Source organism: Ammospiza caudacuta, chromosome 3 (genome assembly GCF_027887145.1).
Source record: "Ammospiza caudacuta isolate bAmmCau1 chromosome 3, bAmmCau1.pri, whole genome shotgun sequence".
In the NCBI taxonomy this organism is placed as follows: domain Eukaryota; kingdom Metazoa; phylum Chordata; class Aves; order Passeriformes; family Passerellidae; genus Ammospiza; species Ammospiza caudacuta.
In genome coordinates, this window is record NC_080595.1 from 42943430 (window position 1) to 42958054 (window position 14625).

A 14625-nucleotide genomic window follows, 5' to 3' on the forward strand; every position below is an offset into this window, starting at 1 on the left:
AGCTAAAAGCAGCTCTGACCAATTAAATTACTTACATTACTTCATATAAGCGTAGTGAAGGACTGTTTTTTCATATGAAATGCTGAAGAAAAATACCTTAATGACTGCTGGAGTAGAAGGCAAATAGTCCCTGGCATTAACACACTACTGGGGGAATTCTAGTGACTCTGTGAGCTCTCCTCTTCCCAGCAAAGCAGATAGCACAGACTGCACAGGAGTGGCTGCTGCTTGAGAAAGATCATCCCCCTGCCCAGCCACACTGCTGTGTGTATTCAGCAGTGCCCCAAGCTAGGGAGATCTCCTTTTAAATAGTGCTGCAAACCCAAACCCAAACCCAAACCCATTTTTTCGTTCTCCACCACTGTGCCCCTTTGGTTTTTTTTTAAGGTTTGTTAGGCAATAACTGGACAACGCATAACCTGACCAGTCTTTCCAAATGCTATCCAGTAAGTTGTTAAGTCGTGTTTTTCTCCTTGATTTCATTGGGTCTGGTTTTAGCTTGGACCTTCAACTGAACAATTTTCCAGACCTGGACTGATAAGTGAGCGTGATTAGAAGGTGAAAATCATTTAATGCTGAAGTGCTCAAAGACTACTCACATCTTTAAGAGTAATGATGTTTGGATGCTGTCCATATCGCAAGAGTATCTCAATTTCTTCAGAAGGGTCTCTCTTGCTCTTATCAATTATCTGGAATAAATGAAGGACAGTGTAGTCAAGTATCAGTTAGCAGCACTAAGCACAAAGCAACCAATTCCTACAGTTTAAACAAATCAATATTTAAAATTCTTCTATTAATCATTATTCCATGAGAGGACAGCACAAACCATGTGCAAATGACAGCCATGCTGACTGCCTGCCAAAGGCAGATGGAGCAATAATTAGTTTAGATTCTGGAGGTGTAGGCCCTCTTTTTAATGCCTACAGTTCTGTTTACCCATAAATAATGGCAGTAACAAGAAGTGTCATTTAGAAATCGAACAACATTGAGAGTTTTAAAATAATCGTAGTTTTAAAATTACCTTTTTGACATAAAAAAATGATAGAATCGTAATATTGGCATATGCTTGTATATATGCTGATAAATTAATAGAAATTAATTGTCATATGTATTTGTCAGAAATGTAAATGTATGGACATTTACTGTCAGGGGAGATTTGAATTGAAACTTTTGGTAATAATTTGGCTCTTTGGGCCAAGCTGTTGTAGTGAACCAACAGAGTGACCAGACATTGTATTTGGCCATGTAACCAAACTCTACCCATGCCTAAACTGGAAAGAAATCTGCTTCATAGAACACTTCTATGTAGTAAGCATCTTTTGTCTTATTAAAAAATATAGTAAGACATGCAAAATTTTTAGTTTTGGATGTAGCAAACCTGTAGCACCAGGTCTTAGAAAAACATGACAGCTGCTTGGAGAGCATCACTGCATGGAAAGCCAGCTAGCAGGAGAGCACTGACTTCTCCTCAGTGATTCTGGTAACCATATTTGCCATGTCAGGCAAAGAGCTTTAGTCATTTGTCCAGCTGAGAACACTGATTAATGTTTCTCACTTCACAGATTTAAATCATAAATATGGAATAAAAAAAAATTAAGGTAAATCTCTGCATTTTGGAATCTCAAAAGTAACTGCACAGGAGATGGTGAAAGACTCGTTCTACTAGAAACTCATAGGAGTACACTATTTTGTCTCTATTTCTTATTGCTAGAAAACAACAGCAATACTTTTGAATAACAGGTTTACCAAAGTGGAATGGGTGGCATTTTCAGAAAATCATTTCCACTACTGCCTTGGATTTCAAGGCTTCCATACTTAAATGCAGTTAGTTTCTCTCCAAGAGCTGGGCACAGAGCACAAATATTAAATTATGATGTTAGCAGGGAAAAAACAGCTCTTTGAAAACCTCTTTTGCTAATGAAGATAAATGCCTGCCTGCTTTTTAATAAAATATATGCATTTTTCATGGTTTATTTATGGTGATACAAATTCAAGTACATGAGTAGAATCTTATACATTAGCCATAATAATGCATAACTGAATATAAATCAGAAGTTTCATGGTCATCATGACTGGTATGTATGTGTAGTGATAATGATGGTCAGAAATTGTCCATGGCTCAGGTATGCCTCTGAGGCCATATCAGGGATTTGATTCTGAATTAATGGAAGTGTGACAAATGAAAGTGCAACAGGCAGCTGATGCAGGCAAATGGTTGTTACCCACCTTTGAATAAATAAAGTAAAACCTCAAGAATAGGTGAATGAAATAAAGATTTCTGCTGTTGTTCTCCCAGTTTAGTTGAGACTTTATCAAGAAGCGAATGAAGTCCTGATGGACCCACTCCATGTGAGCACAACCACAGTGACTAAATGTGTCCCACTCAACCAGTAAGCCCAACATACAAGAAGATCCTCACTTCCTTGGCTACACTGATAAACCTCTTGTCAAGTTACTGGAGAAATTCACATGTGCCCCGTTAGCATCTGCCTGCCCTGTACAAACCAGCAGAACCTACTGTGGCAAGTACTACCACCAGTGAGGAGGACCACTACCATTGTGCTGCTGTAGCAAGCTATATATTCCAGATTCCTTTTCTGTTGCAGTTCCCTGTGAAAGCAAATATCCAGAGCTGTGGAAAATTTTAACTGACTATTAATAATGCAGGACTATAAATGCATATATATGGCCTAAAAAAATCCAAACCAAAAATAGTCTCAGCTATTGACAAAACTAAAACCAACACAACCCGAAGCACTCTGCTACTGATGTAGTAGCAACAGCAGCAGATGACATTTAATGCTTCTAATTCACAATATGCAATGTAAATACAAACTGCAAGACAGTCCCACTAAATATGCATGTTTTTTGTTTTAACGTGTGTGCAACCTGCAATACACTGATTACATGGACTAACTGCCCCAAACTGCACCACAAATCATTGTCAGAGTTGTGAAGGGACCTGCAAAATTCCTCTCAGTCCCTGGGCAGTCTAATGGGACAGACTAGAACCATTTTTCTCCTCTACAGCAAAAGATGATTGTCACCCTGCCAGTGCCTCTCTTCAGTGTGCCCGTGACTTACACTTGGCCCTTGACTGCAACTTCACCAGAAATCCCCCTGCAGCTCAGAGTGGCTGCAGTATGCACAGTTTCTTTATTTGTATGTGGCAGTGGCCATCCATTAAATAAATATGCCCCACAGCTCCACTCCTGTGATATTCCTGATCTTCCTTTTCACAAAGTCATAGAATCATTAAGTTGGGAAAGATCTCTTGAGATCAGCAAGTTCAACAATTAACCCAGCATTGCCAAGTCCATCACAAAACCCAAGTGCCTTATTTACATGTCTCTTAAATGCCTCCGGGGATGGTGACTTCACCATTTCCTTGGGCAGTCTGTGCAGTGATTTACAACACTTCCAGAGAGTTTATTGGTGTGCTGTTAAATCCACCCAGAATTTCCTGTGGTAAAAAGAGCATTTGCCACCCCGGTCCCTGTCTCCTCTGAGACACTGTAATTTTGCATGAATACAGACTCTTCTCTGTTCCTTTCTGGTAGAGCCCATGAACCTCCTGCAGCTCTTCCTGTGCAAGCAATGATGAATTTTCTTTAGGAAACTCATTTTGATTTGAATTCAACTAAAATGTATTTATGAACACTCTCTATTACAGAATTAAGGGAAGATCTCAGCTACCAGTCCTGAGAATTTGAGTAATATGTCATGATGCTACTTTTCCATTTCTCTCTTTAGATGTGTGTTGAAGAAGACGTATAAGTAACTTAAATGAAAAAGTAACATGAGCTTTACTGTACCTTGGCCCAGAAGAGCTGTGATGCACAAGGGTCATACATTGCCCTTCAGAAGAGAAAGAAACTGGGCCATAAAGCAAACAGACTTTTTTCTGTGCATTGGACACCCAGGGATTGCTCAGAATCTTGTCTGTGTCAAACAGTGTATGAAAGGATTTTAGAGTAAAACGGGCTCAGCACAGTCAATAGTGTCCTTTGTTCTCACAGGGGATTTGTTTGCTCTTTATCAAATCATTTGTGTGACTAACTGAAAGCAAAAGGTGCATTTTCTTTCCTCAGTGGGATTTAGGGTAATAACATCATGATATTTTAAAATGTGTCAAGCACCTTTAAAGGACAATACTGAACACCTTCTCTATTAAGGAAAAAAGAAGCAGGACGGAATATTTTCAAAATCCCAATTAATGCATCTGTCCAGTTTTTACAAGTCGTTCTACAAGTCTTCTGCATGAAAAAAAAAAAAATCATCTAATTCTCCTTTACTAATGGGTTTTCAATGGATTTAAGCTTGTCAGAGCAGACTAATGAGTATAAAAGACAGTATCAATAAAATTCCATGTGGGTAAAGCCTTGCTGAAATTGGCACAGCAACTAAATAGACAGTATATATATTTGCTTGCTGCCTTTTTTGGAAGGTATTTGCATGCTTCCAACTGTGTAGATAAATTTCTTCTGTACCTAGTTATACCATCAGCAGATGTTGGAGCCTTCAGCTGTTTGGTATCACCCACCAGCTGGGACTTACAGCCCTTACAGCCCTGCCAAAGGAACAGTACGTGTGAGCACTCCCTAATCCATTTTCAGTGAAGCAGCCCTGCTAATACAAATTGCCTTTTCCAGCACTGAAATTAACCTGAAAGACTGTGCATGAGAAGAGTGGAGAATGGCTGTGTTTCTCACGTGGAGCTCTCCATCACGACAGTTGTGAGATTGGAAAAGGTAAGTTTAACTGCCTTTGCTGTCTGGAAAATGAACAGCCTAAAAGAAAAGGTGAAAGAAAGAAGCAGGAGAGTGAGAAAAAGGACGGAAAAGAAACATGAGATACACTGATGGGAAGAGCAGTGATATGAGCCTGAGGAGAAAGGATGGGGCTCTGGCCAGGCTGGGCTCGAGCTAGCAGCAAGGACACTGCTCTGTTGGGTCTGTCTGTGCTGGGGACAAAGGACCTTGTGCATCTTTAATGACCAAACAATTAAATGATCTTTTAATCTGCCTTGTCTTGAACCACCCCAGGTGACCCTTCCTGGCAGCTGAAACTGAGATGCCAGAGTGTGAGCTGGGGCAGCTGAGCTGCTGGTACAGCCCCAGTCTGCTGCTCCAGCTGCAGTGACACAAAGCCCAGCAGAAGGCAGGGCAGACACACCTGGGCGTTCTCATACCTTGTACAGCCACACCTGAGGCTGCCAGTGCATTTAGGCACTGGGATGATGTAAAGCTCCTTTTAACCAGCACTAGGGAACCCTGAATGGCTTTGTGAAAAAAGCATGGAGGAGGAGGAGAATTTCATATGTTTTTTAAAGCTACTTTTTTTTTCTGTTATACACAGGTTTTTTTATAGTCTGTTTGCAGAGTAAGCATGGGTTAATAATCTCCTTCAAGAACAGATTCATTACATAGTGTGATGTGATAGTCTCTGTAAAAATCCCCTCCTTTTCTGGGAGGGGAAGGATGAGCAAAAGGAGAATTAATTTTGTGTCCCTTTGCACATTATATCTACACTGTGATGTATTTGAAAATTCAGGGCACCACTAATGGAACTGACTACAGGTGGGATTTGCTTCTCTTCTGAAAAAAGAAGGTGTGAGCACACAGATTTTAACTTGACAGTTTCATCTACAATACTAATTCCAATGGAAGTGTCACAAAAAGAGAGTTCTGCAGTTCTGTGCTGCTGGAAAATGTACATGTTTCCATTTCAGTAATATTTCCTTCTAAAAATAAGGTCTATTCATGCCAAGCATCTGTTTTAATTTGGTTCCTTTCTGATGTCAAGTAACTCAAGTTGGACGATAATCACTGCAGAAAGGCTAATATTATTTAAAAGAACATGGTATAATTTTAAATTTAAGAGGTCTCCAAGGAGCGCTTATCCAAGCCTAATAGTTTCTGAGGGACTATTTGCTGTGCTATTAGTTTTGATTAGCTTCAGAAATTCCTTCCCTCTATCCATGCTTAAATATTCCAGGAAAATAGTGAAAAATTACTATTAAGAAGAAACAGGCCTAATTAGCAATACTTTTCTGAAATAAAGACTGCCCATTTGATCAAGCTGTGCAGGTGAGACATTAAACATTTCTGCACACAGAGCATGCCCACTTGCTGACACCGTTTGCTGACTTAGCACTCCTAAGCTGTCAGCTGGAAGTGTTAATTAACTGCTCTTGTTCATTAGCACTTATAGGGTAGCACACGTTTTCTAAGCAGAACAGAAACATTAACAAATTTATTTCAATAGCAGCCATGAAACAGAAAAGCTCATTTTAGGGAGAAATCTTCAGTTCTGGAAGCAGAATAGATTGGGAAAGGCTCTGTGCTGTGTTTCAGTCTGCTCTGCTCGGCACGCAGCCTTGGATCAGACTGATGAGTTTTCAGTCCATAAAGTAACTGCAACACTGCTCTCACCCTCTACAGAAAACTTCAGAGATGGAAACCAGTGAATCATTCAGAACTTTCTAAGGGGAAAAATTATGACATCAGTATGGAAGGCAAATGCAAGAAACATAAGTTTGAAGGGCCCCAAAAGAGAAACAGAGGCACAAAGGACTGAATTCTGTCCAAAATACTTTAGGTATTTGGCAAGCAAATTAGTGAAGAGAAACATGATATTATTAAGCTGTAGAAAAACTGCTGCTTGATCCTAAGTCTCAGAAAAGATCTAGTTAGCAGAGGGAAATACCACATTCTCACATTCTTCAGAGGTTCAGCCATGCCAAGGAAAGAGACACTGAGAGCTTTGTGATGAAAGGGGAAGGAGGCTGCAGGAATTCTTAAGCCAGAGATGTACAACCACTACACATTTAAGATTTGCTTTGAAGCTGAGATTAAGAGGTGGCCTGCACACATTTCTGTATTTCTACCTGCCCACTGTGATTATTTTGTTAAGAATTTAAGCAATGCTTTGACCCCATTTACCCCAAAAGCCAGCAAGGACTCTTGCTGCTAGAAACAAGCTGGCCACGTGTAGAAATGCTCAAGCCACTCCTGCCTCTCTGCCCTGCCTTCTCCCACATCCTTCCAGCAGAGCCCAGCACTCTGTTCTGGCCTAGCCCTTCTGAAGCTGTAGCTGCAGCCATTCAAGCAGTGCCTCCTTGGAGAAATTACTTATTTCTGTGGGGAGACTATCTGGCAGAAAGCACAGCATCACAGACATGCTGTGTTGGAAGGGACCCATCAGGATCATTGAGTCCAACTCCTATCTGAACACACTCAAAACAACAGAAAAGTGAGACCCAATGAAGCTTTGCAGGTATTCTGGAAAACCCAAATCTTCAAAAATGAGGACACCATTATGCTGTATCCTGTTATGGTGAGTGTATGGAACGACCCTGGTCCAGGGTGGAAGTCAGGTCCTTTGATTAAGTTTTTGAAAAGGGAAAACCAAGAAAGCCTTCAAAAATACTCTCACAGATCAGATGTAAGATCCTCACAGACAACAATAATCTATCACCCCTTGCTGCTCATCCATTTTACTGTAAATAATTTTCCATGATAGCTAGAGGACATCCTCCATGCTGTTTGCAATCACTCATAGTATGACAATGAGCCCTTATTAGGGCTATTAATACTGGTTTCTTTGCAGAGCACTCTAAAAAACAGCCCTCCCTCCCTATGCCAATTCAAAGAAGGATAAAGATTTGTGCTTAAATCTGCTCTAAAGTCTGTATCTCCTAAATGGCAGTCTACCAAATTTGGTGCCCCACTGCCAAAAAGCTTGAGTATGCTTCACACACTCAAAGCCATCTTTTATCTGAGTGTGTTATTGCCTGATGCCCAGCTTTAAAAAACAAATTTAATGGGAAAACCTGGTCTTTTCTGCAGTTTATCAAGGTAAGAAGGGGTCTTGTACCTCTTACTCTGCATTTTGCAAGGCTACATTTCCACTAACATGGCAAACCAACTGCTTGGCATGTGAAGGGGAAGACATCTCAGACATTTCCTTGAAGAGTTTGCTTTACCAACTGCTCTCACAATCAGACTTTTTTTCCCCTGAATCTCCCTTTTTTAGCTCCAAGACATTCTGTCTTCCCTTGCTGTCTTTAGCAGCCAAATGGTTGTCATCCATCATTTATATCACCTTAGAGATATTTATAGATTTTGATCGCATCCCACTGAGCTCTTGTCTGTCTTACATCACACGTATTTGTAGCTCTCTTGATAGAGCTTGCCTTGTAATTCTTGCATATTTTCTGCTATAGATTTTCTCTAATTAATTTATATTCTGTCTTAAACCACAGATATCAAAAGAGCACATGATCTCACAGGGTTTAGTATTCCTACTCAGGTACTACAAGAAAAATTCATTTATATGCAAGGATGTAAATAAGATAGAAATCAATAGGTCTGCATATAAATTGTATTAATAAAACTGTAACTACACTAGCAACATATTTAGGAAATATTTGTCTGATGCAGGTATTTAAATATTTGTATTTCCATCCTATGAATTATTTGAGAACACCTAATAGCTGCATTACATATTCAGGGAAGGAAAGCAAATAGTAATGAAAATTTTTGGCCAGACTGCAGTCAGAAACACTTTCTCAATAAAATATTGGAAATTATCTTTAGGTATCATTATTATGATCTTGCAGAGGCAAAAATATATGCTTTTCATAGATAATTTGATAAGCCATCTTGAGGAAGAACAAGGACAGTTAGAGGCTTCTGGAAGCTCTACGTTGGCACTCTTATTTCCCATCACTTGACTGACTAATGAGGTCCTTTTACATGACATTATATTCTTCCTGGTGCCACTTTGTCCCCAAGTGTGAGATGTGATAGAGGCCTCCTCTTACCACACAAACCTGACTGCGATAGCCAGCCAGCAAAGCCAAGGGACTCAACAAGAACTGAGACAGGACCTTGGCATCTGATCCATGCCCATGCAGCCCATCCTCTCTCTGGCAGAGTCCTGACAGTGCTGACTGCTCTGCTCCTGCAGCAGGTAACTTCTGCTAAATTGCAAAGGGATGGATTACCAGTGCCTCTGACCTGGAGATTGGTGCACATATCCTGGGGCCTGACCTCTGCGCCATGTTCTGCTGGGGCAAGGTTGGACAAGCATTGGTTGAGTACCTCTGGTTTGACAAGCTGGCAGACTCAGGGCCGAGAAAGCTGAGGGCACCCAGCAAACTTTCCACTGACCTTCCTATTTAAATACTGATATATTTATCCCTTTTCTGCCAGACACTAAGTACATCTCAAACAGACAAAAATAGATACAAAGCCTTCCCTGAAATTTCCACTGTCTGTTTCACTTTAGTTACTTTTTATGGTTAAGGAGAGACAATTTTAAGCAAATCTGTCCAGATCTACAGACTCCTTAACTTTCAAGGAGATTTAATGATGTGATGCTTGGACTGATTTTCTTCTTTTTTTTTTTTTTTTTTTCTACTCTTATTTCACTAAGTAAGATTCCTATTTTCTTTATTGCATTCAGCACTAAACACCTGACCTAACCATACTACAGGCTAAGGAGAAAATGTAGAGCCACTAAATACCTCCTGCCTTCAGATCAGTGTGCAGTTTTATCTACTCACACCAACCACCTAGAAACAACCAAACTAAGATCATGAACATCAATGGAAGTGGAAAATGAAGTTTAAGAAAATTATGAAAAAACTGGAATTTAAATGGGTTTTGGTGACTAGGTCACACACTGTCATTAGCAAATAAATAGACATATACAACCAGTTTGATTACACAAGCCTGCCAATACTAGGTCTCCTGAGTTACTGATTTCTATTTATTGATAGCATGCTGACACCACTTCTCTGCTGGTATCAAATTTTTGCAGCTAATTAAAATGCGACTTCTCTCCAGTCTGCACACACCAAAACATGCTAGATGGATGTGCTCTCAGTGCTTTGCAGCTGCCAGAATTATACACGAGGATTCACTCGGACTCTAGCAGAGTCTAACTTGTATCCCAGAGGCAGACACAGACTGCAAACTTTGGCTTTGCTCACAACTGTGGAACATCTGGAGCCAAACAGTTGGTTAGTACATTACAGAGATAGGAAAAAGTCATAAGATTAACATGTATTTCAAGATCCAAATTCCGCTGTAATACTGGCATCTGCAAAATTGGATTTGTCAATTTGGACTATCTCTACTATATTTTTCTTCTTCAAAGGAAAGAAAAAATGTATATCCTGTTTTTAAGATATACAACCAAGTATACACCTTGCCTCTAACAGCATGGAGGGACTGAAAACCCAAAAGAATTAACCAGCTGGATATTCTGAAGAAAAAGGCAGTTGACATCAAGGTGTTGAATCTGGCATCTAAACCACCTACCACTGCAATACTGGGGGCAGTATTGGGAGTAGAACTGGTTCAGCAGCAGAAATTTCTACTTGTCTATTATCCACCAGTAATCTTTGCTGGGGGTCAGGAGTCAATCTGAATACACAAACCTTTAAAACCAGGGAGATGAAATGAAGTCCTTTTCTAATTTACTTAATCTGGCATCAGTAAGAAGCACATCCAAAAATCCAGCTTGAAAGCTTCACTTGTGCTCCAAGCTTGAAAGCCGTGCGATAGTTTTAAGACAAGAAAAACATTCAGAATATGCTAATTGCATCACGTATCTGGAAGGTTTTGAAAAATCTGATTCACCAAGTCTTCTGAACTCCAAACAAGAGCTCTTAATCTGTTTAGGCTTCCATTTTAAACTTTCTTCCACCCACAGAAACCTCTACCAGCTCCTCTAGCATAATTCTTTTACTTAATTAACTTATTTTCTATAGATACCGATGTGACTTAATACTTTGATCTTATTTTCCTTTGCCTCTGACCTCATCATTACATTTATATCCATGTGAAGTTTGTAACTGCAACTGAAAATGCCAGTTCTCTTTGCTATTAAAAACCATTAGGCCTGCTGTAGTCAAGATGATCAATATTATAGCAGAAGAATCTTAAACACAGCAGAAGTCCATCAGAGGAGAAACACTTTTTTGTTTCCCATCTTTCTTCTTTCTACCAGAGTATTACGAAGCATTCACCTCAGAATATTCTGTGATTCAAAGGAATGAATAAATCCTTACTTGTATTTTAGAGCTTTTTACTTTTTTTTCCCTTGGGAATGAGATGGAAAAAACTTAAAAGTAAAATTTTAAAAGCTCCCATATTCTACGTGCAAGTAGAATATGACACATGGACTTGCTAAACCAACATCTACCTGCACTGACCTACATAGGTGGTTACTAGTTTCAGGGTAGACTCAATTTGCAGGAAATCTGACTGTCTACAGGGTTTTCTCTTGCAGGGTATTGAAATGCTCTCAGAAGTGGAGCTATGTCTGAATTCTGAAATATTGCACTCAGAAGCCCAAGGGCATGTCTAAAATAGCTTTAGAGTTTATTATTAGCATTTCATTTTTACAGATGACATGGAAGAATAGGGAATAGGTGGTAAGAAAATTCTCTTCTTCAGCAGCTCCATGATTGGATTTACAGAGGCAGTACAGCTGCCTACAGGTGCAGAGAGGTGTCTGGGGGAAATTCCAAAAGCTCCTCAGTGAGACACGTGCCTAATCTCCATCAGCTCCGAAAAGAGTGAAATTCCAGACCTGTTCAAATGCTTTTACAACACCAGCAAACACCATCTTTGCACTGCTAGACATCTAATTACCTCTACAATACGCCCCCCCAATTAGCAGCAGATGGCCAGCAAAAGGAAAAGGGATGAAGTGTTTTGCATTTTATTAAATATGTTCTGCTTCTGGGCTAGGAAAGGTTTTGCTTTTCTGGCAGTGGCTCTGACTCAAGTTACACTGGCCAGGCAATCTCCTGTCTCAGTAAGACACCGGGGAACAATAGCAAACAAGGTGAGTGGCAGGCTCCATGGAAGGATTATTTATTTCCACAGTGACATGGTGTGTGTCTTCCTGCAGCGATGCCACCACGTAATTTCCTTAACTCCTTCCCTATCAGCAGCCTCCCCTGAGGGAGACAGGATGATGTTCTCTGAGGTGTTGGCAGCTCCTCTGAAAGAGGGAGATTTAATGAGGTGGTGCAAAGCAAATGGGGCTGCTGCCTATCACACAAACTATCTCTGCAGACACTTTTCCCTCTGAATGTTACATGCTGGAGAACACTGAGAAAATTATACTTACTAACAGAAATGAAAAGAGCCTAATTACAGTGATTTTTAAAGAGAGAGTTAAAGGATGCATGTCAAAAGGGACTGCTATATAATTATGATAATATCAGTTGCAACTCCTGTGCTATCTAATTACTTGAAATGGGTGGCATTGTGCAGTTTTTTTTGAAAGCGAGCTACTCTGACAACAAAAGGATATAATTGTATTATGAAATTACAATAAAATTGAAAGAAAAGTAAAATTAATATATTGGTAAGAGTAATAACCAAAGAGGCAGCACTAAATGTGCTGGAAAGACAGAACAAACAGAAACCCACCAACTGTCTCCAACCCCAAATCTGTGCTACACACTTGACTCACACTGTGTCAGAAACTGAGTTGCTGCACATGTTGCCTACACTGGCAGTCAAAATCAAGACATATTTACATGACAAGAAAAGAGTTGTAAGAAGTGGAAGAAGAAAGGAGTAAAATGAGGAAATATTTTAAAAAATGGGAAAGAGCATAAACCTAGCAATCACAGTGCTGAACTCTGCTGGAGCTTTGAGTGTCTCCATGCCCTGGCTTTGTTCTGATCCTCTGAGGTACCCCAAAGAGCCAGCCTGCTCTGTCAGATCTGGGCACTCAGACATCTTCAAAGGATCGGGTTTTTCTATTTTGGGTTCACACTGGCTGTATTACACTGATAAATCTGTCCATAATACTTGATATAAATGAAATATTAAAGTTATTAATTAAATTTAGTATACATTTTGTTCATCATGGATGTATTTCAGTTATACAGAATCCACACCTACTATAACATAATGCCATCTGTTGATAAATGACCTGGGCACTGAAAAGCTCTGATTTTTCAAATTCATTAGAAATGAAAATAGTAGCACATTCATATGAAAGCCCAGAGATCTGCTGGTAAGTCCATGCTCCTAATTATGGTGTAGCCTAGAAAAATCAACCATTGTTTGAACAGTGACATCAACAGATTGTAGGTTAATAGTGGTTTCCAGATTTTTGTGGCCATCATGAGGAAACATGAAAAGTTTCATGAACTTTCACGGATACTGCATTGCCACCCATCTAGTAGCGGAAAATAAGACTGAATAAAATGTTTCATATTATTCTACTGACTGGAAGTCATTTATCTCAGGAACAGCAGTTTGGATCACTTCCTTAAGCTGTCATCATCTCATTTAATAGCAAAGATACAATCTCATTTATTAGCTAAATTTACATTTATTTTATAAAATTTTAAAACAGTAAAAGTAGACTAGCAGTTGGCTAGATCCCCTCATTTACTGCAAGTTTGCTAAATACTCTTCTCTATGTACTGCAATCTGTTCCTATGAGATGCCACAGAAGTGAAAGGATCTGACCTAACTTCCCCTTTTTTTTCAAATTCCGTGTTATAATCTAAACTGTCCCTTTCTGGTACAAGAACAAAACCATGAAGTACTTTGCTAACACATGAGTGTTTTCACTGCTAAACTTTTCCTTTAAAAAAAAGTGCATGTTTGAAACTCTTCCTCTGAGCTGTTATCGCACAATCACTTGTCACTGGTCTCTACTGGCCCCTGCAATGGCTGCATGCTGTTTATTCAATAGCACTGAATGGAATTGATGACAGTTCTCCAAGCATGGCCTTCCAAAGCAGCTCTACTGAAGTTCTTCCCTCATCCTAGCAGCTCCCTGGCCTCTGGGGCAGATGTGATGTCACTGTTAGGTTTTTTGGAAAAACTTCTTTGCTTAGGATTCTTCTCTTGGGAAGCTGAGAAGCTTCAGAGAAAAAGGAAGACAAAATTATCTCATTTGCTTCTCCTGCATTTTGCTGCTTTAGAATGTGGTTGAAGATTATTTATCTAACATGTGAATTATTTTTACTTAATGACCAATCACTGTCTGGCTGTCTTGGGACTCTGGAAGAGGTCATGAGTTTTTCTTTAGCATCCTGTTAAACCTTCTGTAAGTATCTTTTCTCTATTCATAAGTAGAGTTTATTAGAGCATAATAAATATATCATATCATATCATAATAAATTAGCCTTCTAAGAACATGGAGTCAGATTCATCTTTCCTCCCTACAATGCAGGACCCCAAAAATACCACAAAGTGACTATGTTCTATGCACCGTTCCTTGACCAAGTCTGAAGTTCACTGACTTGTCCTCAATGCCCAACTAAATCAATATTTTACTTCTGCTGAAGACTGACTTTCACTCATTTTGATAGCATTCATTTTGAATATGAAGAAGACAGGGAAATCTGAGTTTTTCTAGGTGATCATGGTTTTCACTGAAAAATCTCTTTAATTACAAGAAACTCAGGTCTAAGCAACTTGAGAAAGAAGAATAAATCATGTTTCGAATTTGCAATAATTTTATATGTAATTTTTTAAAAATTATGATGATTCAGTCTAGGGTATGTTAAAAATCTTATTCAGTTTGCAAGGAGCATGGCTGAAGTGATTAACAGGATTTCCATGCAAGACA

At 39.4% G+C, this 14625-nt stretch overlaps 1 protein-coding gene across 2 annotated transcripts in view; it reads right to left on the reverse strand.

The window, feature by feature from the left end:
* Positions 1–14625, reverse strand: part of RPS6KA2 (ribosomal protein S6 kinase A2) — a 278084-nt gene that overhangs the window by 10612 nt on the left and 252847 nt on the right. For both annotated transcript variants that reach the window (XM_058801242.1, XM_058801241.1), the window contains one exon: positions 600–689. In XM_058801242.1, the coding sequence (XP_058657225.1) occupies positions 600–689 (90 nt within the window). The remainder of the gene's footprint in view (positions 1–599; positions 690–14625) is intronic.